The 24,031-nt window shown below is 35.6% G+C and overlaps 1 protein-coding gene across 3 annotated transcripts in view; it reads left to right on the top strand.

The window, feature by feature from the left end:
• COPS2 (COP9 signalosome subunit 2) overlaps nt 1-23,269 on the top strand; it is a 49,281-nt gene extending 26,012 nt beyond the window's left edge. For 2 of the 3 annotated variants that reach the window (XM_030931645.1, XM_030931646.1), the window contains exons 11-13: nt 816-898; nt 1,618-1,676; nt 2,297-5,110. In XM_030931645.1, coding sequence (XP_030787505.1) covers nt 816-898; nt 1,618-1,676; nt 2,297-2,441 — 287 coding nt within the window. In that variant the 3' untranslated portion in view covers nt 2,442-5,110. Of the gene's footprint in view, nt 1-815; nt 899-1,617; nt 1,677-2,296; nt 5,111-23,022 lie in introns of those variants that run through there. The other variant, XM_030931647.1, reaches the window with a different exon arrangement.
• Nucleotides 23,270-24,031: the final 762 nt, after the last annotated feature.

Raw genomic sequence — 24,031 nt, 5'->3', positions numbered from 1 at the left:
GACAAATAACAAAAGTTTTGAAAATATCCTGCTGTAGATAATGCTCAGATGTATGTACTGTGAAAGATAAGGTAACATTGTGAAGGTTTCATACCAGTAAGTGAATGAGGTTTTTAGCAAGTTACATTGAATTACCAAAGACTACAATCATCTCTTTGTTCTTGAACCTCTTTTATAGCTCCAATTTTCCCACCTATTATGGAGCTATTTGAAGGTTTTTAAATGACCATTTGGAACTAGATTTCAGATGCATCAGAAGTAATGTTCTCTTGTTCCCCATCTTCCTTTCTCTTTTAATCAACAGACATTTGAAAAGTTCTTACATGAACCTAGAATGATACTGCAGTTTATAGATATAGAAAAATGTAGAATCTTTGTACATGAATTTCAACCTGATTTTTAAAAATTTTAAGACAAAACTGGAGGAAATTGTAAACGCATTATATGAAATATAGTACTCTAGGTTTTGAGAGAGTCTAAAACAAGGAACTTGGCTGGCTGATATAAATCAGAGCTTCTTAAAGTATGTTAACTGTTGAGGACATGATAAGTAGTGTAATATTGAGAAGGCAAGACAGTATTTTAGTAGAGTGTCAACATCAACAAAATCAAGGAGGTGGGAACAAGAAGTTATGGGATAGGCAGCAACTGATCATACTGTGCATCCATTGACCCAGGTATTTTAAAATCTAAACACTTTATATCCTTGCCAGTCAGGAAAATGTATTTTGAGAAGATAATTAGGAGTACATAATGATTCATAAAGATATCATACAAACTTAAATAAAATGTTACTTTAATTTTTTGTCTTTCAGAGCTTTTGCGAAACATCAGAACACAAGTGCTTATAAAATTAATTAAGCCTTACACAAGAATACATATTCCTTTTATTTCTAAGGTACTTACATTCATGGATTTTAATGGTGTTTATAATTTATAGTTATAAATGCAGTATACCAGTCTTCCATTTAAGAGTCACTCTAACTTGATAACATTTTATTATAATAATACATTTTTTAAGTTAAACATAAGGGCTTTACTTTTAATTTTTTATTTATTTTTATTTATTTTTTAAGAGACAGGGTCTTGCTGTATAGCCCAGGCTGGAGTACAATGTCTATTCACAGACACAGTGTGGCACACTATATAGTCTTGAACTCCTGACCTCAGGCAAGCCTCCTACCTCAGCCTCCTGAGTAGCTGGGACTGGGCTTTACTTTTAATGTGACTTTTTCTGTTTTCTTGGCATAAATTGAGTTAACAGCAAAGAGCCTTAACATTGTAACAAAGAAATTAGGAATCACGAAATTTCTTTTTAAACATACTTTCACCCTCAGAGAAAATTTGTAGGGGAGAGTAGTAGCTAAAATATATAATTGATGAAGGGTTAACTTCAACTACAATAAAATTTTTGTAGGAATATACTTCAGAAGTTAAAATTTTAAGTCTTTATCAGACCTGTGTTCTCAGAGATATTTTGAAGTGATAATGTATTATGTTTAAAAATATTCACTAATTTTCCCTTAAGTGATAGAAATGAATTAAAATTAGAATGATTATGTAAAATTATGAAGTCTTAAAAATGTGAATTAGTATATAACAAGTCTTTTGTCTTAGGAGTTAAACATAGATGTAGCTGATGTGGAGAGCTTGCTGGTGCAGTGCATATTGGATAAGTAAGTACTTTACTATTTTTTATCACAAAATATTTGGTACCATAAGTTTTGAATAATAGTGACAAAGGTAGCAATTGGATTATTGATTATTCATAAAAAGCACCCTCGTGTTATGGTTTTCTATTAGAAGAGACATATATGTATGTGTGATGGTTTTTGATGAATGGGCATATTAAACACATCTCATAAAAAGTTCTAAATGATTTTTCAGAAGGATTTGTTATTATATACAGCCAAAGAATTATTTAATGAATAGTATTTGTGTATGTTTTTAAGTATAGGGTATGTGGTACATAACATTTTTGAAATTACATCTTTCTTAAAAACAGTACAGTGCTTAAAACTTCACAGGTGATTTTTGCCTTTGATTAATTGGATAAATCTATGCCTCATGGTTCTTTCAGTGAAACTGATGAAAAGTATCTGAAATCTGGTTTCTATCTGGAGTTTGAATAACACAGTGAAGTTAAAACTAACACTGAACTCATTTAATGTAGGCATCTGCTTTTTTTTTTTTTTTTTTTTTTGCATTTGTTGATACTGTACTTTATGAAACATTAGTCCAGAAACTGTGCTTGATGAAAGTCTTTTGTAGACACATCTTATTTATTTATTTCTAGCACTATTCATGGCCGAATTGATCAAGTCAACCAACTCCTTGAACTGGATCATCAGAAGAGGGGTGGTGCACGATATACTGCACTAGATAAATGGACCAACCAACTAAATTCTCTCAACCAGGCTGTAGTCAGTAAACTGGCTTAACAGAGAACAAGCTTTTACAGACGTCCTTAAGGCAACAGTGCAGAGATGTAATCCTTAAAAGAACTGGGAATGGCAAAACTACTGTCGGTTGATGTGTCCTGAAAATTATTGGAGTTATGGCAGAAGTGCTTTTTTGATCAACTGGTTTGTGTTTTGCTGCTGCATTTATCCCAAGAAAAACAGCTTTAATCTCCAGAAGAAAACCAAAATACCATGGGATTTATGCTGTATTGACATCTTGCCCTAAACATACAACATCATAGTAATTTGTCATGGGCAACATGACCAGAGAGAAGATTTTTGTCATGATTTTAAATACACTGACACGCTACTGTTGGTTAAATTTAAACATGTTTTACCTGCAGAAATTCTCTCACAAATAACCTGCAATAACTTGAAATGCATACCCTTTTGAACACTTCCTTTTCTCATGTATAAATTAAAATGTTTGCTGCATTTTGCAAAATGTCAATTCTCTAAAAATGTGTCCGTATATTTCTGTACCTGCAGTGTAGTAAAGGTTTAGACGAAACCCCGTAATTATAGTGGCATACTGTCACTTAGGTTTCAAGCAGCAAAATAAACAGTGCAGCTCAGAAATTGTAGTTTGGTTCTTGATGTGTTTTTATTACATTTGGAGTTGTTGTTTTGTTTTTTAGTACCTTCGAAATTTCAAATTATTTTATCTTCAGTTAATGATTTTAAAAAGCCTGGGGGCAAATAAGCTGGTTATTTGCTTTCAAGTTTTTAAAAGTAGTCTTTATTGATGCAGTAAGGAGAACTACTTTCTAACAAAACACTTGCATAGTTATGACAGTGATGCTTTAAAGGAATAAAATTCTTTTTTTTTTAAAGAGTGATATTCCTTTTCAAAAGAATACTGACTCTCAGAATGTTCACTTTAAACAAATATGCCAGAACATAGACAGCTAAATGAATGTTACTCTGAATAGTGATCATGCTGGAAGGTTATTTCCTAATGCCAGCAATCTACCATTGCCCAAAACCTGTTGGGTTTACTCTTTTAGAATTGCATTCAAAGTTAATTTGTCACAGACACTATTAACTTTATGATTATATGTTGTTTTAAAAAATACAGTATTAGGAAGCTTGATTATTTTTAGTTACCATTATTTGGCACCAAGTGAAAGTTTCCAAAACTTCCACCTAACTTTGAGGTAATGCAGAAAGTATACAACTGGCTTTGAAAGCAATCCCAAAAGAGTTTTAAAGGTTTTTTGAGCAGTGCAGTATACTTAGGAGAATGAACTGTGGCCTTCCAAGGTAACAAACTACCTTAAAGGAACTCAGCTCATTTGAATGTATTGAGTTTTGGATGTATTTGTTTCATTTTTTAAAAAGTTCACATTATTTTATAGTGTCTAAAGGAAGAACTAAGATTAACATAATTTCTTTGGTTTTTCTATTGCTTGTTATTATGTAAAAACTGGGTGGCAGTTCAGAAGGAAGATTGTTGTAACAGAAGAGTGACAACCAAGAATTTTTTGATCATTAAATCAGATTTTATAAACAGTGGAAGGAGCATGGACTTAAAACAAGGCATGCTTATTCGGTTTTGTCAAAATTTTACGAAAATATGTGATATATATTTATACTAAAACTATATAATCCTTAGATTTAGAAAAGCAATCAGTTAATGTCTTTAGCAGACTAAAGCAGTATTAAACACAGGTACAAGTTGGAAATTGTAGAAAACGGAAAGAAAACAAAAGACAAAATGTCTATGGTAGGGAATAAAAGAGTTTAAGATATTATAAAATTATGTGTATTTTCTTCTCTTTTACATAAATCATTTGTGAAAAGTGTGCTAAACTTTTTTTACAAGAGTGATATTAATTAGGATTTATTTTTCAATATAATTTGGAGACCCTTTGTTATCCAAATAAAAATGATGAGTTTCTGTGCCTGTATTCAAATATGTATGCATGTGATAACCCTTGAAAGCTAAAGCGCTTCTTAACTTTGAGTTGATGGAATTAGAATTCAAAGGATTTGAATGAAATGATTTAACCTTTATCCTCCAATTCTTGCAGTGCCCAGTTCTCCTGTGCTATCTTTGCTTTGTACAATAGTGCATCTTCCACTTTCTAGAGAGAAAGCATGCACTTGTTTTTCTGTGGAAAACTGGGCTAAATATATAACAGTATCCAAAGTTATACCATAATAATTTATTGTAATTGTGTATTACGTAGCTTTGTTTACCCAGATATAGGTGCGTTCTTTTTTTTCTGTTAGTCATCTGTGACTTCTGTTCTGGAATACAGGTTTTTAAATATATCTTAACAGTCTGACTAACTTAAAATAATTTATTCTTCCCTTAAAACATTTTTCTGTGTTTTTGTGCATCAAATATTGTAGAGTTGAAATCTTAGAGATTGCTTATCAAAATATAAATTTAGGGGAAGTTAAAAATCGATTGGCAAATTTGTAGCATTTATTCACTGATTAAATCTTTTCCACTTTTGTGAAAACCGTACCAGTGGTTCACATCATATTGTAATGTGTTCATCTCATTTTTCTTTTTATCCCTCAACCTAGCTAAAAGTTACTGCAAAGAAGTCTTTGGCTGCCACAAGTAGATGCTATCTACTACAAGAGCTGGATTTCCATTGCTCATTCTTGCTCTTACATTAAAGTTGTTGATTAAATACTTTTTCTCCACATCTTAATGTAACATAACTGATTTCTTTTTAAAGATGAGTATATATATACAGGCTGATACATCTTTCAAGAAAACTGAGAACCTAATATTTAAGTGAGGCCTGTTTTAAATGGGCTATGCTGTGGGTGGTACTGTTTGTTACCTTATGTAAGACTTAGGTTTGTCTTAAACTGAAAAACTCTTATTCTTAATATTTAAAATATCCATGATGGTAGAAATTTTGTGAGAAATTTTCTTTTTTAATCAGTTTGTAATTCTTCAGTAAACACAGGTATGTATACTTCTGTGGTGTCAGTGTCAGTCTAAATCTATGGGTGAAGCAGTTAGTCCATAAGACAAAAAATTATTTGCCTAGTGGATTCTCTTTACCTCTTTTTAAGAAGCTCAGAGATCTGTAATCATTAATTTACTAAGGATTTTTTGAAATATTATTTTAGTCACTTTTAAACCTGAAAATTTCTCTTTGGATTTACATTGTTGAAGTGAGGCTTGAGCATACAAAAGAAGTAAAACTGGGAGTTTCATTCTTCGTATGGGATTTATGACTAAATATTTCTACCATTTTAAGGAAGATAAACATTTTGAACTGAAATATATAACAAAAAATAAAAAGGAATTTGACATTTAACTATTGTTTTCAAAGTGTTTAAGAACACTATCCAGAACAAGAGGTGGAGTATCAGGTTTCAGAATACAAAAGGCATTTGGTCTTCATTCATGTGACCAAAATTAAAATTTTCCTCCTTTTTTCTTTTTCTGGAGGATTTCTTTTTGTTTTCATTGTTTTAGGTTCCCCCCCCCCAAATCAGCATCCTGTTTATATTTGTTTGATATGGTTTTTTTGTTTTTGTTTTTGCTTTCTTTGGAAATAGTTTTGCTCTTGTCACCCAGGCTGGAGTGCAATGGTGCAATCTCAGCTCACTGCCACCTCCACCTTCTGGGTTCAAGTGATTCTCCTGCCGCAGCCTCCAGAGTAGCTGGGATTACAGGCGCCTGTCACCACGCCCAGCTAATTTTTGTATTATTAGTAGAGATGGGATTTCACCATGTTGGCCAGGCTGGTCTCGGACTCCTGACCCAGGTGATCCACCACCCTGGCCTCCCATAGTGCTGGGATTACAGGCATGAGCCACTGCACTTGGCCTGGTACATTTTTAAGTAGGAGTTTGGCAGAAATTTTGTAACGAAGACAAATTGGAGGTTCTTTTTAACTCGAGATTATTAAATTTATAGTAACTTCTTGGGCCATTAAAACTTGATTTTAAATGCCATTTGGAGGATTTGTGTTATATTAAGCACCACAAATTTAAACTGTCAGTAGTGATTCTACATGTTTCTCAAAACACTAAAATTAGCGTCACTTACTTGCTTTTGAATTTTAAGGAGATTTATCTTAGGTAATGTGTCAGAAGAAACCAGTGTGTGGTTCTCTAAAATTTTACTTTTTTAGTGTCACGTATAATAATATCTAAATTACCTGTAGTAGTTAAAAAATATTATGGCATCAAAGGTATATGCCAAGTCTAACTTAAAACCCTGTGACATGAAAAAAGAAAAAATTATTTCTTAAATACTTACTATTTGGGGGCAACTTTGTTCTGTGTTGGCAAAATATAAGCTTTGCTCAGAATTTCCACATGAATAGCTGGCCAAAACTTTTTTGTGTGCATATGTATACATATGTAATAAGTGAAACATACTGTGGGAGTACAGAATTCATCACCAGTTTATCACAGTAATTTTCCAGTTTTCCATTTTACTTAATATCACTTATTTCTGACAACGGGCAAATGTCATATGCCATGAAAAGAATTTACCATTGTACCAGTAACTTGCATGTTATGACTAGGTTTCATGTGGAAGACTGTCCAAATTTACATAATCTAGAGTAATTTTTTAATTCTGAAGTAAGGACATTTTAAAATTAATTGCTAAAGGTTGTTTTATTGGACATCCATTTTATGGGAGTTTAGAGAGTAGAAAAAGTAATCTCGAGCGTCATCCCATGAAGTTGTCAAAGTTCTGGCATGCTTATTAGCAACATACTAATGCCAAGTGTTGAGTATCTAATTTCTGTTAAAAATGTTTGCCTATCCCCTACTGTTTACTACAGTAATAAATTTTTGCGCATCTATTTTAAATAACACTGAAGAAAATTATATTTCAAGAAATGGAGCAATGACATGGAAAATAGAAAACTGTTTGGTTTTGCAATGTGTTACATAATTGGTTGCATTAACAATTTTCTCCCTTTTGTTCATCATAAGCTAATGTAAAAGGTAACAATTTCCTTGAGCTAACACTGGTTGGGAAGGAAGTAGTAGGTGATTAGGAATGTAACAGGATGTCTGCCTAAAATGGTCAGTTCCACCAATTAATACTTGAGAACTGATTATATGTGCAGGATGTGTCATAAGATGCTATAAGGCTTAAATACTCAAGGATTTTTTTACTTACCTGGAAGTGCACATTCCCTTATTGTTAATAAAAAGTACTTCATCTACTTCTTAAGTATTTACTGTGTTACATTAGTTACAATGCCCAAGATCAGCACAGTAACTTTAAACTACAATATATATGCTTGATCAAGTACTTCAAAAATGTATACTTCTCTAAAATAGCTGTTGAATGTTTTAAGAATATTTCTCTAAAGTACTGAAAATCTTGTTCGTTTGGTTTGAAAGGGATTTAGTATTTTCCATGTTTAAGATTACCTTTTTATTAGGCTTTGAAGCATTCATGAAGGAGCTGGTCTCTCCTGAGCTGTTTAATTATCTGACCTGGAACAATTCATGTTGCAAACAAATGTCTCTTAGGAATTATTCCTTCAGTATAAAATTAAATACTTTAAAGCAGGAAATTAAGCCAAGGAAAGACATGGAGTAAGAAATGTTCTCTCCCAAGCTTTGTAAGCCTTGTTATGGTGCTTTAAAATGAACTATTTAAGGACTGCAACATCTAAGAAACCACTTGTGAATTTATTATATATCCAAAAATAGTGTTCTCAGATGTAACGTTCACCTGGTGGAATGGACCACCCTAATCTCAAAGTACAGTGATAATACAATCAAACAGCTTTTGAAAGTCTAAAAGAACTTTCAGACTAATAGCCGTATAACCCTGTCTAAAACTAATATCACTGCAAATTGTCATTGCAAATCCTTTGGCCTTCCAAGTTGTGGGAGTAGAAGAGGAGTAAAACAGATTAGCTACTTCTGTTTCAGCTGCATTTCATACAGCAGTGGTAGGTGTTATTATGTTGATAGTATTAGCCCAGCAAGAAACTACATAAGCAATATACATCTGACATTTGAGTTATTATTTTGTGATACTTGATAGTTTTATATTCCCAACTCTCAATTTTTAGAGTAATGAATGGAATTTTTTTCTTTCTTTCCAGAAACTTATTTTAAGCTTCAGATTATGAACCCTTGTAGTTTAGTGGTCTTCACCTGAAGAGTTACCTAACTCAAAAAATAAGTTTTGTGGCCAGGCAAGGTGGCTCACACTTCTGTAATCGCAGCATTTTGGGAGACCAAGGCGGGCAGATCGCTTGAGCCCAGGAGTTTGAAACCAGCAACATGGCGAAACCCCATCTCTACAAAAAAAATAGAAAAATTAGCCAGCCTGATGGTATGGGTTGCAGTCCCAGCTTATCCAGAGCTATTGTGGGAGGATCACCTGAGCCCACAGAGGTTGAGACTGCAGTGAGCCATGATCATGCCACTACAGTCCAGCCTGGGCGACAGTGAGACCTTGTCTCAAAAAATTCAGGGACTAAGTATAGATAATAAACTAATGTACTTTTTTGGGTAAGATAGGGTTGGTTGGTAAAACTTAGTCACTGTCATTATTACTGTCTTTACTACCAACAGGTAGGTAAGAAAGGAATTCAAACATGCTAGAAAACTGAAAGGGTTATATGCTTTCTCTAACCGCTTAATCTGTTGAGACAGGTATTTATTGTGCCTACCATGTGCTAGGGACCATTATAAAGTTGAAGAGTACCATATGGAATAAATTATGCTTGTGCTCAAAGAGCTTAGCTGTATGGGAAGAGGCAGATACACAGTTAATTTTAGAGAAAAATTCTATCAAGTTTATTTCACACTTGAACGAGGAAAGCTGGACGTGCAGATCTAGAGGAAGAGCAGTTCAGGCAGAGGTTAAGTGCATCTTCATAGGGATGGGTATCAGATTCAAATGAGGTAGGGTATGATGTTAAGACTTTAGAAGTGGGTGGGGACCAGATTATGTGTAGTCTTAGAGATTTTACTCTAAACACACTGGGAAGACTGGAAATTTAAAAGATGATACTTGCTATTATGTGGAAAAATTACTGTATGGGGCAGGAGTGTGGGCCAGAAGACAGTAGGAGCCCGTTGCAGAAGTCTGGATGAAAGATGATGGCGATTTTTGGACTAGGACGGGACAAGTGGGTACGATTAGGATGAGGCCAACAAGGATTTGCTTATGAGTTGAAATTGGGAGTTATGAAGGAGAGAAACATCCAGGATGGCTCTCGGATTCTTACTGAGTAACTGGTAGGCAGTGGTATCATTAAATGAAATGAGAAGACTAGGAACGTTTTTTTTGGTAAAAGAAACAGTGGACTAGGAGCTTGGAAATAAATGAGAGTGATATCACAGAAACGGGCATTTCAAACAGGAAGTATTAACTGAATGCTGCTGAGAGGTTAAATAGGGCAGAGAAGGGCCCTAGGATTTAGCAAGATGCAAGTCTTTGGTAATGTTAATAAGCATTTTCAGTGGAATGATGGAGATATTCCAGCTCTTCTATTGAACTATCAGTAATTTCATTTAAATAATCATCCTTAATTTCTCATTATAAATTAAAGGTTTTTTTTTTTTTTTTTTTTTTTTTTTTTTTTTTTTTTTTGAGACAGAGTTTTGCTATTGTTGCCCAGGCTGGAGTGCAGTGGAATGATCTTGGCTCACTGCAACCTCTGCCTCCCGGGTTCAAACGATTCTCCTGCCTCAGCCTCCCGAGTAGCTGAGACTACAGATGTGCACCACCACGCCCAGCTAATTTTTGTATTTTTAGTAGAGACGGAGTTTCTCCATGTTGGCTAGGATGATCTCGATCTCCTGACCTCGTGATCTGCCTGCCTCTGCCTCCCAAAGTGCTGGGATTATAGGCGTGAGCCACTGCACTTGGCCTAAAGGTTTTTTTTAAAAGTCCTTTATTTAGTGGTTGTGGAGATAGTAAGAACACTAGAGATTTTTAAGGGTACAATAGAGTATTGTTAACTACAGGCACATTATGCAGCAGACCTCTAGAACTTTTTCATCTTGCATAACTGACTTTATACTGATTGATTAGCAACTCCCCATTTCCCCAACCCCCAGCCCCTGGCAACCATTTTATTCTTTGCTTCAGTGAGTTTGACTATTTTAGATACCTCGCATAAATGATCATGCAGTATTTGTCCTTACCTGAAAGTTGTTTCTTTTTTCCATCTTCTGAATGTTAAGTAGAATAACTTAGGAAATTTTGAAATAAAGCCAACTGTATGTAACTCCAGACATTAATAACAAACAGCTTTCTATAAAACGTCTTTTCCTATAAAATATTTTAAAACCAGTGTGTTTACTGTCTAACACTGTGTGTGTGTGTATTTATATTTTTTTTTATTATTTTTCAGATGGAGTGTCGCTCTTGTTGCCTAGGCTGGAGTACAGTGGTGCAATCTGGGCTCACTGCAGCCTCCACCTCCTGGGTTCAAGCGATTCTCCTGCCTCAGCCTCCCAAGTGGCTGGGATTACAGGTGCGTGCCACCACACCCAGCTAATCCTTTAATTTTTAGTAAAGACGGGGTTTCACCATGTTGGCCAGGCTTGTCTTGAACTCCTAGCCTCAGGTGATCTGCCTGCCTCAGCCTCCCAGAGTGCTGGGATTACAGGAGTGAGCCACTGTGCCTGGCCTAACACTGTGTATTTATAAGCGTTTAACTTTAAAGTTTTTCTTTGACGCCTATTAACTATAAAATGGTTGAAATCCATGGCTTTACCTAACATTTGTATATCCCCACAGAAGCTGTCAATTTTTCCTCATTGATGAAGAATGAGTTTTCTATATGTAAACAAAGCCCTTTTGGTTTATCAATTTTCATGATATCTCAGAATATCATTATAGCTAGATGTTAATATAAAAATCATGAATTATAGAAAAGTTTGGATTTGTCTAGAAGAAATGAACCAGTTCAAATATAAATAATATTGAAAGATTGTATTTTGAGTAATCTCAAATTCACAGTAGAATAACAATACATCTGAAATTACCATGTTTTATTAGGTTGGTGCAAAAGTAATTGCAGGTTTTGCCATTGAAGGTAATGGAAAAAACTGCAGTTACTTTTGCACCAGCCTAATATCTGAAAGTACATACTTGGCTTTACATATTTGAACACTCATGAAGCAAGAATAACTGAATTTACAGGCAATCATATCTGAGAAGTAATGGCTATTTTTCCTCAATAGAAAATCAGGAAACAGTTGAGTGAGATTGTGCTTCTGTGGAAAAAAATAATGAATTCTAGGAATTAGGTTGCTATCTTTTTTTTTTTTTTTTTTTTTTTTTGAAAAAGAGTCTCAGTCTGTCACCCAGGTTGGAGTGCAGTGATGCAATCTCGGCTCACTGCAACCTCCGCCTCCTGGATTCAAGCAATTTTCCTGTCTCAGCCTCCCAAATAGCTAGTATTATAGGCATCCGCCATCACACCTGGCTAATTTTTGAATTTTTAGTAGACAGGGTTTCACCATGTGGTCAGGCTGGTCTCAAACTCCTGACCTCAGGTGATCCACCTGCCTCGGCCTCCCAAAGTGCTGGGATTACAGTCGTGAGCCACCATGCCCAAGGTTGTTATCTTAATAGATGCCACTTTCAGCTTCCCGGGAAAGAGGAGTGTGGTAGAGTAGAAAGACCTGGGAAATAGGCGACCTGCATTATATAGTTGACTAAGAATTGAGATCCTGCAACTTAATCTCTCTGGGGTTCATTTTTTTTACTTGAGTGATTCTTTTTCATCTCAGGTATATAGAGCAGAAAATCATAATCTTTGCCACATGGCATACTGGCATGTCTTTTCGGTTTACTTTCCATGTATTTAGTTATATGTATATTTTGAAAAAATAATATATATATGCCTATTTTTAACTTTTTTTTTTTTTTTTTGAGACAGAGTCTTGCTCTGTCACGCAGGCTGGAGTGCAATGGCGCAATCTTGGCTCACTGCAACCTCCACCTCCCGGGTTCAAGTGATTCTTCTGCCTCAGCCTCCTGAGTAGCTGGGATTACAGGTATTGGCTACCATGCCTGGCTAATTTTTGCATTTTTAGTAGAGACGGGATTTCGCCATGTTGGCCAGGCTGATCTCAAACTCCTGACCTCAGGTGATCCACCTGCCTCGGCCTCCCAAAGTGCTGGGATTACAGGCGTGAACCACCACCCCCAGCCTTTAATTTTTATAAATGACAAATTTTATTGATAAATAATACTTGTACATATTTATGAGGCATATGTAATTTTTTTTACATAGGTTGTGTAGTGATCAACTCTTGGCTATTTAGGGTATCCTTCACCTTGAGAATTTATCATTCCTATGTGCTGGGAATGTTTCCAGTCCTATCTTCTAGCTATTTTAAAATATACAATACATAGTCACACTACTCCACTATGGAACATTAGAATTTATTCCTTCTGTGTATTTATACCCATTAACCAACCTTTCTTCAACCACCCCACATAAACACCCTTCCCAGCCTCTGGTATCTATCATTCGAATCTCTATCTCCATTACATCAAATTTTTTTAGCCCTCACATGTGAGTAAGAACATGTGATATTTGTCTTTCTGTGCCTGGCTTATTTCACTTAACATAATGACCTCTGGTTCCATCCATGTTGTGGCAAATTGACAAGGATATCATTATTTTCTATGGCTGAATAGTATTCGTGTGTGTACACACCACATTTTCTTTCTTTATTCGTTGGTCTGTTGATGAACACAGGTTCTTTTCATATATTTGCTGTTGTGAATCATTCTATAATAAACACAGGGTGCAAGTATCCCTTCAATATACTGATTTTTTTCCTTTTGATAATTATTCAGTAGTGGGATTGCTGGATCATATGATAGTTCTCTTTTTAGTTCTTTGAGAAATCACCATACTGTTTTCCATAATGACTGTACTAACTCACATTCCTATCAACAGTATGTAAGAGTTCCTTTTTCTCTGTCCTTCCCAGCATGTGTTATTTTTGTCTTTTTGATAATAACCATTTTAACTGGTGTAAGATGATATGTCATTGTGGTTTTGATTTCCATGTCTTTAATGTTTAGTGATGTTGTACATTATTTCATGTACCTGTTGGCCATTTGAATGACTTTTGAGAAATGTCTGTTCATAAATCCTTTGACTACTTTTTAATGGTTTTTTTTTTTTTTTTCTGATTAGTTGAGTTCCTTGTATATTCTGGATATTAGTCCCTTGTTAGATGAGTAGTTTGCATATATTTTCTCCCATTCAACAAGTTGTCTTTTCACTGTGTTGATTGTTTCCTTGTCGTGCAGAAGCTCCTTAATTTAATATAATCCCATTTGTTGGCCGGGCGTGGTGGCTCAAGCCTGTAATCCCAGCACTTTGGGAGGCCGAGACGGGCGGATCACGAGATCAGGAGATCGAGACCATCCTGGCTAACACGGTGAAACCCCGTCTCTACTAAAAAAAATACAAAAAACTAGCCGGGTGAGGTGTCGGGCGCCTGTAGTCCCAGCTACTCGAGAGGCTGAGGCAGGAGAATGGCATAAACCTGGGAGGCGGAGCTTGCAGTGAGCTGAGATCCAGCCACTGCACTTCAGCCTGGGTGACAGAGCGAGACTCCGTCTCAAAAAATATATATATATATATATTCCCATTTGTGTATTTTTGTTTTTGTTGCCTGTGCTTTCAAAGACTTAACCATAAAATCTTTGCCTATGCCAATGTCCTGAAGCATTTCCCCTATGTTTTCTTCTAGTACTTTTATAATTGTATGTGGTATGTTTTAAGTCTTTAATCCACGTTGAATAGATATTTGTGTATGGTGAGAGATAGAGGTCCAGTGTCATTCTTCTGCGTATGGATATCCAGTTTTCCCAGCACCACTTATTTAACAGGGTATTCTTTCCCCAACATGTGGATTTATTTCTGGGTTCCCTATTTTGTTTCATTGGTCTTTGTGTCTATTTTTTACCAATGCTGTGCTGCTTTGGTTGCTATAGTCTTGTAATATTTTTGAGGTCAGGTAGTATAATGCCTCTAGCTTTGGTGGTTTTTGGTTTTGCTCAGGATGCTTTGGCTATTTGAGCTCTTTTTGGTTTCAAGTGAATGTTAGGATTGTTTTTTCTATTTCTGTGAAAATGACAGTGGCATTTTGATAAGGACCGCATTGAATCTGTAGGTGCTTTGTGTAGTATGGTCATTTTAATGGTATTCTTTAATCCGTAAGAATGGATGTCTTTCAATAAGTTATATCCATTTCTTTCATCAGTGTTTTGTAGTTTTCCTTGAAAAGGTCTTTCTCCTACTTGGTTAAATTTATCCCTATGTATTTTATTTGATTTTTGTGCCTATTGTAAATAGGATTGCTTGGTTGATTTCTTTTTCAAAATATCTTTTGAATGTGCTGCTGGGTTTGGTTTGCTAGTATTTTCTTGAGGATTTTTGTGTCTGTGTTTATCAGGGATATTGGCCTATAGTTTTCTTGTTTTGTTGTATCCTCTTCTGGTTGTAATATCAGGATGATGCTGGCCTCATAGAATGAGTTAAAAAGAATACCTTCCTCAGTCAGACATGGTGGCTCCCACCTATATTCCCAACACTTTGGGAGGCCGAGGTGGGTGGATCACCTGAGGTTAGGAGTTTGAGACCAACCTGGCCAACATGGTGAAACCCCATCTCTGTTAAAAATTCAAATTAGCTGGGTGAGGCAGCATGCGCCAGTAATCCTAGCCACATGGGAGTCTGAGGCAGGAGGATTGCTTGAACCCAGGAGGCAGAGGCTGCAGTGAGCTGAGATGTATATACACACACACACACACACACACACACACACATATATGATGATGATGCCGTTGCACTCCAGCTGGGGCAACAGAGTGAGATTTGGTCTCAAAAAAAAAAAGAATACCCTCCTCAATTTTTTGAAATAATTTGAAAAAAAAATGGTGTTCTTTTTTTTGTAAATTTGGTAGAATTCAGCAATGAAGCCATTCAGTCATGGACTTTTTTGTTGTTGGGAGACTTTTTATTACTGATTTATTACTCATTATCAGTCTATTCAGGTTTTCTATTTTTTCCTGATTCAATCTTGGTAGATTGTGTATGTACAGGAATTTATCCATTTCCTCTGTATTTCCCAGTTTGTTCGTGATAATCTCTGACAATCTTTTGTGTTTTTGTGGGTATCAGTTGTAATGTCTTCATTTTCTTTTCTAATATTATTTGTGTCTTCTGTCTTCCTTTTTTTTTTTCTTGGTTAGACTAGCTAGTAGTGTATTGATTTTGTTTATCTTTTAAAAAAGTAAACTTTTTGTTTTATTGATTCTTTGTATTTTTTATGGTCTATTTTGTTTAGTTCTCTAATCTTTATTTCTCTCCTATTAACTTTTGGGTTTACTTGTTCTTGCTCTTATAGTTCTTAGAGGTACATCATTGGATTGTTTATTGAAATCTTTCTTCTTTGATGTACGCATTTATTGCTACAAAATTTCCTCTTAGCAGTGCTTTTGCTATATCCCATAGGTTTTGGTATGTTGCGTTCGATATTTATTTTAAGAGCTTTTTAAAATTTTCTCCTTAGTTTCTTTCTTGACCCAGTGGTCATTGAGGAGCATGTTGTTTAATTTTTATGTATTTGTGGAATTTTTAAAGTTCCTTTTGTTATTGATATCTGGTTTTATTTCATTGTGGTCTGAGAAAATACTTGATATGATTTCTGTTTTTCAAAAATTGTTAAGACTTGCTTTGTGTCCTAGCATATAGTCTATCCTGAAGAATGTTCCATGTGCTGATGAGAAGAATGTGTATTCTGGAGCTGTTGGATGAAATGTTCTGTATATGTCTGTTATGTCCATTTGGTCTATAGTGCACTTTAAATCCATGTTTCTTTGTTAATTTTCTGTCTATATGAGCTGGTTAATGCTGAGAGTGATGTGTTGATGTCCTCAACTATTATTGTATTGGAGTCTATCTCATCTCTCCTTTTAGAGCTAATAATATTTGCCTTATATATGTGAGTGCTTAGGTGTTGGGTATATATATGTTTAAAATTACCCTATCCTATTGTGAATTGATCCCTTTGTCATTACATAATGACCTTCTTTGTCTCTTTTTACTATTTTTGACTTAAAGTCTTTTTTATCTAATATAAATAAAGCTACTCCTGCTTGCTTTTTTAACCCATTTGCATGGGTGGATATTTTTTCATCCTTTGACTTTTAGACTATATGTGCTTTTATAGATAGATTAGTTTTTTGTAGGCAGCATATAATTAGGTCATGGTTTTTAAAAAAAAAAACTATTCAGCCGTCTATATCTTTTAAGTGCAACATTTAATCTGTTCAAATTCAATGTTATTAATATGTAAGAACTTATTCTTGTCATTTTATTAATTGATTTCTGGTCATTTTATATATCCTTGTACCTTTCTTCTTATTTCTTGTTTGTCATTGTGGTTTGGTAGTTTTCTTTATTGGTAACTTTTGAGTCCTTGCTGTTCCTTATTTGTGTGTTTACTTTGATTTTATATACTTATGTGTTTCATGATGGTAGATAATATCCTTTCACTTCTAAATGTAGGACCCTTCAGAGCACATCTTGTAGGACCAGTCTAGTGGTGATGGATTCCCTCAGCTTTTGCTTGTCTGGGTAAGACTTTATTTTTCCTTCATTTATGAAGGATAACTTTGCTGGGTATAGTATCCTTGGCTGATGGTTTTTTTTTCTTCCAGCACTTATATATCATCCAATTTTCTCCCGGCCTGTAAGGTTTCTGCTGAGAATCTACTGTTAGTCGATGGAGGTTCCCTTATAAGTGACCAGATGCTTTCTCTTGCTGCTTTTAGAATTATCTCATTGTTTTAAACTTTGACAGTTTGACTATAATGTATGGAGGTTTTTTGAATTGTATCTGCTTGGGGATCTCTCAGCTCTCTGAATCTGTATGTGTAAATCTCTTTCTAGATGGGAAGTTTTTAGCTATTATCTTGTGAAATAGGTTTTGCATCCCTTTGGTTAACTCTTCACCTTCTGGGACACTGAAATTTTGAATGTTTGGTTGCTTTATGGAGTCCCATGTGTCATGTATGCTTTGTTCGTTCTTTTTTATTTCTTAAAAAAAAATTGACTGGGTTATTTCAAAAGACTTGTCTTCAAGTTCTGAAATTCTTCTGCTTGTTCTAGTCTATTGTGGAAGCTTTATATTGTATTTTTTTATTTCATTCATTGAATTCTTCAATAATTTTTGTTTAGTTCTCTTTTATGATACCTATCTCTTGGCTAAATTTCTCATTCATATCCTGAATTGTTTTTCTTATTCTTTATATTGTTTATCTGTGTTCCCCTGTATCTCACTGATACTTTTAATATCATTTTGAATTCTTTTTCTGGGATTTCATAAATTTCTTTTTCATTGGAATCTGTTGTTAGGGAATTACTGTGTTCCTTTGCAGGTGTCATATCTCTTTGCTTTTTTGTGTTTCTGTGTCCTTACATTGATATCTGTGTAATAGTCACTTCTTCCTCTTAGAGGAGGACTTTTTCCTGATGATGTATCTATAATGTTTGTTGGGTAGGACACTTTGGCTTTGATTATGAGTGTGTGCAGCAGTGTAGTTTCTGTATGATTTATTTGGCTATAAATAGCATCTCTGGTGTATGTAGGTGATTTTCTCAGTGGCTTAGAGTGTGGTTGTTAGTGGGGGTCTTGGTGAAATTTTACTGGGAACAGAGACACCAGGTAGACTGCTCCTCTGGCCCCAGTGGTGGCCATGGAAGACTGGACATTCCTGTCCGTGGGCCCCAGGACAGCATACACTGGCACTTGTGTTAGCTGCTTCAGGTGGGCCACTTCTTGGGCCTTCCAGTACCTTGCTTGGGTGCCAGCAGTGGCATTGGTGGCCTGGTGTGTGGGCAGGTTGTTGAGCTCCTGGGCAGTGGGTGGTATGTGAACAAGGCAGTGGTAGTGACAGAACAACTCCCTGGCTCCCAAGTGGTTCACACTGGTGTTGGAGGTGGCTGCAACAGGTACTCAGGCCCTCAGGTGATGCATTCAGGTGGGTGCCAGCTGTGGTGGTGGCAGGTTGGGTGGTCCCATCCTTAGGACCCTGGGAGGAGTGCTCAGGTGTCAATGATGATGGATGAGGCAGGGTGATCCCAGGCCCCAGATGACATTCTCAGACACTGACCAGAGGGTGGAGCTGGGCTGGGCAGGCCTGTCCTCAGGTCCCTCAGTGGGTACTGGCTATTGTTGGCAGAGGCAGAGTGATCCCCAGGCCCCCAATGGAATGCTCAGGTGAGGGTCACAGCAACTGTGGGGATGGCAGGGTTGCTTTCAGTGGTAGCAGCAGAAGGCAGGTGGCTGGATAGCACATGATTTGGCCTCAGGGTATGGCTGTGGCTAGGATAGCCTGTCCTCATGGCACTCATAAATATGCCACAGCCCTGCTTCTGGGGACAACAGGATTATTGCCAATGGCTCCCACTTCAGCCCTGGCAGCAGTAGCCAGCAGTGGCAGTGGCTGTAGGCAGGGCATGTCAGTGGGACTCCAGGAATGTGGAGATGCAGAGACTGTTGGGCCCCATGGCAGAATGCAGCTACTGGAGACTGGGCTCTCAGTATCCAGCCATGTTGTAGCTACAACACATAGGGATGCATGGGACCTAGCATGAGTTTCCTCTTTGGAGCAAGGGTGTTGTATGGTATGGTCTCCAGGCAGTTCCCTATGTTAGTCTCAGGGCCTGTGAAGGTAAGGGACTCTCCTTTGTCTAGGACTGTGGGAGTCCTCCGTAGGAATATGTGGACCACGGGCAGTCTCTCACTTACCCTTTCTCCACATTGAGCAGCCTCTTTAGGCTACCAGCCAATCCTAGCTCTGCCTTGATTCCCTCTCCTTCTTTGCCTTAGTTGTTTCCTGTCACTTCTATGTTGAATTCTAGTTTTCTTTCTTAGACGATCCATTCAAAGTATGATTATCTGCTTGCTATTTTTGGTTCTTTGTGGAGGAGACAAGTATCAAATGCCTCTACTCAGTCCTCTTGAACCTGTCCCTCTGACACTCTGCCTTTTTAAACTATGCTTTTATCCATGTTATTTTTAAATCTAGTTTATTACTTCTGACTGTTGTTTTGTCACTTATATCTCATATACATGCCACAATTTACCTATTTATCCTGTGATAGACATCTGTGAAGGTTCCTTCTAAATCCTAACTACATAAATAATTCTGTGATGAACACTTTATCCATATCTCCTTATGTACATGTGCAAAAATTATTCTAGTGTGTGTATCTGGAAATACTGGGTTTAGGGCATAGTACTTAATTTCACCAAGTACTGCCAGATAACTCGTCAAAATGGCTGTACTGTTTATGTTCCCACCAGTCGTGCATGAGTCCAGTTTTCTTTTATCCTTGACAGCCCTTGATAATATCTAACTTAACTTAGGTATCTTATTGTTATTTTTAATGCGCCTTTTTATTACTCTTGAGCTTGTACATCTCTTCATACATTTATTAGCCATTTAGTTGTCCCTTTCTATGGACTATCTACTCTTCACAATCTGTTATTGGTTTTTTTTTACTGATCTATGTCAGGTCATTTGTGCATTCTAGATATTAAACTCTTGTCTGTCTTATTTTAGATTTGCAACTATTCTCCAAAGCGTTGTCTCTTATGTCCTTATTGAACATAAAACTTTCATTCTAATGATAAGTCTATTCTTTTTCCTCCTCATCACCCATACTTTTTAAGAACTCATTTAAGAAATCTTTTCCAACACAGAAGTGTCCTTTTATAGTTTCCCTTTTATATTTAGATCTTTATTTGGAGTTTATTATGGTGTATGATTTGAGGTAAGCATCAAACTTTTAATTTCTTTATAATGAAGCACATTTTCTCAATTTCATCTACTAAATTATTATTCCCCACTGATTCGTGATACTACCTTTTTTAACTACCATTTCTACAAAGGCAAGGGGTATATTTCTAGGTTCTCTAGTCTAGTTCTATTTGTTTCCTCACCAGTGCCACATTGTGTTTTTATTACTGAGCTGAGTGATGTCTTCATGATAGGAGAATCTCTCCACCCAATTTTCTGCTCATTTTGAAAATTATTTTAGTATTCACGTGTCTTTAATTTTCTGTATCAATTTTGCCATCAGTTTGTCAAGTTTCTTTAAGGTACTGTGGAGTTTTAATTGGAATTACATTAAATTCAGAGATAGATTTGTTTCCTTTTATGTGACTTGAGAATTTTTAGGTTTTTTCACTATAAAGATTTTGAGCATTCTTTCTTGTATTAATTTCAAAATCTTTATAGCTTATGGTCTGTTATTTTCTAAAATATTTTCTAGTTGGTTATTATTGAAATAGAAGAATGATACTGATATTTGCATACTGATTTTTATGTTTACCAACCTTGCTGAACCTTATTTGTCAATAGTTGGTCTTTGATTCACGTGTGTGTGTGTGTGTGTGTGTGTGTGTGTGTGTGTGTGTGTGTTTGAGACGGAGTGTTGCTCTGTCACCCAGGCTGGAGTGCAGTGGTGTGATCTTGGCTCACTGCACCCTCCGCCTCCCGGGTTCAAGTTATTCTCCTGCCTCAGCCTCCCAGGTAGCTTGTATTACAGGCACATGCCACCACGCCCTGCTAATTTTTTGTATTTTTAATAGAGATGGGGTTTTACCGTGTTAGCCAGGATGGTCTCGATCTCCTAACCTCGTGATACTCCCACCTCAGCCTCCCAATCACTTGTGTTTTTAATGTGGATAATCATATCAAAAATACACACACACACATTTATTTATTTATAAGCATCTCAAGTTTCTCCAGTAGGTGTGAAGTTCGTTAGCAGTTTTGAGGAGTTAGCATTCATTAAATTATGAAAATTCTCTTCTGTTTTTGTCTTCTAAAAGCTCTTTAAAAATCAAAAATAGATTTATGAAAATAGGTTTTATGAGCTATATTAAATATTTCTCGACCTAGTAAGATGAGCATGTGTGTTCACATAGTGAATTATGTGATGTTAAATCATCCCAACATTCTGGGAGAAACTCGGACTGATGATTATATCTTCCTTTTCAATACAATTTTGCATTTAATAGCCAATATTTTATTTAGAGGTTTGCCACCTATGGTTTTAAGTGAAATTGGGCTATAATTTTGTCTTCTTGGGCCATCTTTAATTGGTTTAGTTATCAAGGTTATTTTACATCATGAACTGAATAGGCAGCTTTCACTCTATTTCTGTTTATTACAACAATATATACAATATGATACATTATTATATTTACATATAATATGTAGCATGTTATACACATATGTATAATATGTTCTTGAAGGAACTCACTTGTAATGCTGTTTGGACTGAGACATTTTAAAGATAGTAAGGTTTTTAAATTAATCTTGCAATTTCTTTAATGATTATTCATCCTTTCAAAAGCTTGTGCTATTTTGGCATTTTATTTGTTTTCAGAAATATACCTGATTTATATCAGCCTTCAAATTTATTAGGATGTAGTTTGTGATATTCTTTTTATTTTTAATATCCATTATATTTATGATTATTCCCCTTTTTTGTTCTGTATTTGTTTATTATGTCTATCTAATTAGTCTTTCTAAATTTCCAGTTTGGAGATCATCTTTATTATGTTTTTTGTTCTCTTATTGATTTTTGCCTTGATCTGTATGACTACCTTTATTCTCATTTCTTTAAATATATATTCTATGGCTCCTTTTCTAGTTTCTTGAATTGAATCATTTAAAAATTAAATTATAGTAAATTTGCTCAAAACTATATGAAAATTCTCTTTGATATTTTCCTTATTTAGATCTGCTGATAATAAATTCCTCTCATATTTGTTGGTCTGAAAATATCTTTATTTCCTCTTCATTTTTGAAGGATATTTTCACTGGGTATGTAAATCTGAGTGTGCTGTTATTTCCTTCCAGTGCATCAAAGATATTTTACTCTCTTATGGTTTTTATTGTTTCTTTTGAGAAGTCAGCTGTCAATCTAATTGTTTTGCCTTTGAAAATTAGCTATCTTTTTAACTTTAGCTGCTTTGAAGATGTTCTCTTTGTCTTTGGTTTTCCACAATTTTACTGTGATGTACCTAGATGTGGACTTTTAAAAATGCATCCTCTTGGCATCCTTTGGGTCTCTTGAATCTACAGATTGATATTTCTCACCAGTTATAGCAGAATATCAGATATTGTCTCCTTGGGTATTGCTTCCGCCATATTTTCTCTCTTTTTTTTTTTTCTGAAACCCCATATAAGCATATATTAGACCTTTTCATTGTATCCTATGTCTCTAACCTTGATTTTGATTTTCTTCCTTTTTTTTTTTTTTTTTTTTTGCCTTTATATGCTTTATTTTGGATTTTCGTTTGCCTTTTTTTTCCAGGTTTTATATTGTCACTTAGCTGTGTGTAATCCATTAGTAAGCCCATTGTAGTGAGTTGAATAATGTCACCCAAAATTCATGTATACTAAGACGTCAGAATGTGACCTCATTTGGAAGCAGGGTCTTTGCAGATGTAATTAAATATCTTAAGATGAAAGCATCCTGGATTTAGGATGGGCTCTAAATTCAATGATTGATTTCTTTATAAGAGAAAGGAGAGGAAAATTTGGACGCAGACACACAGAGAAGAGGTCAAAATGAAGACAGAAGCAGAGATTGGAGTTTTGCTGCCGTAAGCCAAGAAACCAAGAGCCAAGAAACACCAGAAGGTAGGAGAAAGGCAAGCAAGAATTTCCATTTTAAAGCCTTCAAACAAAATGTAACCCTGCCAGCACCTTGATTTCAGACTTCTGGCTCCAGAACTGTGAGAGAATAAATGTCTGTTGTTTTAAGCTACCAGGTTTGTGGTAGTTTGTTCTAGCAGTCCTAGGAAACAAATATCCCTATCTATAAAGTTATTTTCCAACATTTACAGGAAATTCCTGTGAGCCAGTTTGTCAGTCAGTCATACATACCTTTGTTTTGTGTGTGTTTCTGTTTAAAAACAACTTATCTAATGTGTATTATTGATTCATTAAGGTTGACCTCATGGCCAACAGCACTATAACTCATGCCTGAGCATAGCTTACCTAACACACGTATTTTCTCCCTAAGATACAGCCTTCCTACACTTAGGAACACTAGACAGCACTTTAGCACTGTGTTTTCAGGGCCATTAAACAGCTAAGTCACCAACACAAAGCCCAGAAATGCAAAAACTGCGGCACTAAATAGATCACAAGAAGAACAGTTGCGTGTATTCTGAGAGCTGAAACTAGAAGACAAAGCATCAGTCCCAGCTTGGAATGTGCACTTTGGGTTACTCAAATTTTTCATTAGTCTGTGCAAATGTATGTTTATGAATGACTGTGAAAGCACCAGAAATATTGATTTTCTGGTTACGAATACATTTTAATGAGTAGGTGAATTTGCAAATATGAAATCTGCAAACAATGAGAGTCAAGTGTACAACTAATCCAGGTATGCATTAAACTTCTACCTGGGAACTGAAAATCAGATTTTATATAATGTCAAATATGAAACTATGGTACTATATGGAGTTTGAATACCATTGATTGCAGAAAATGATCTAACATTTTCAACAAATTGACATTTCAT

This window comes from Rhinopithecus roxellana, chromosome 5 (genome assembly GCF_007565055.1).
Source record: "Rhinopithecus roxellana isolate Shanxi Qingling chromosome 5, ASM756505v1, whole genome shotgun sequence".
Taxonomy (NCBI): domain Eukaryota; kingdom Metazoa; phylum Chordata; class Mammalia; order Primates; family Cercopithecidae; genus Rhinopithecus; species Rhinopithecus roxellana.
This window is presented reverse-complemented; position numbering and strand designations above follow the sequence as displayed.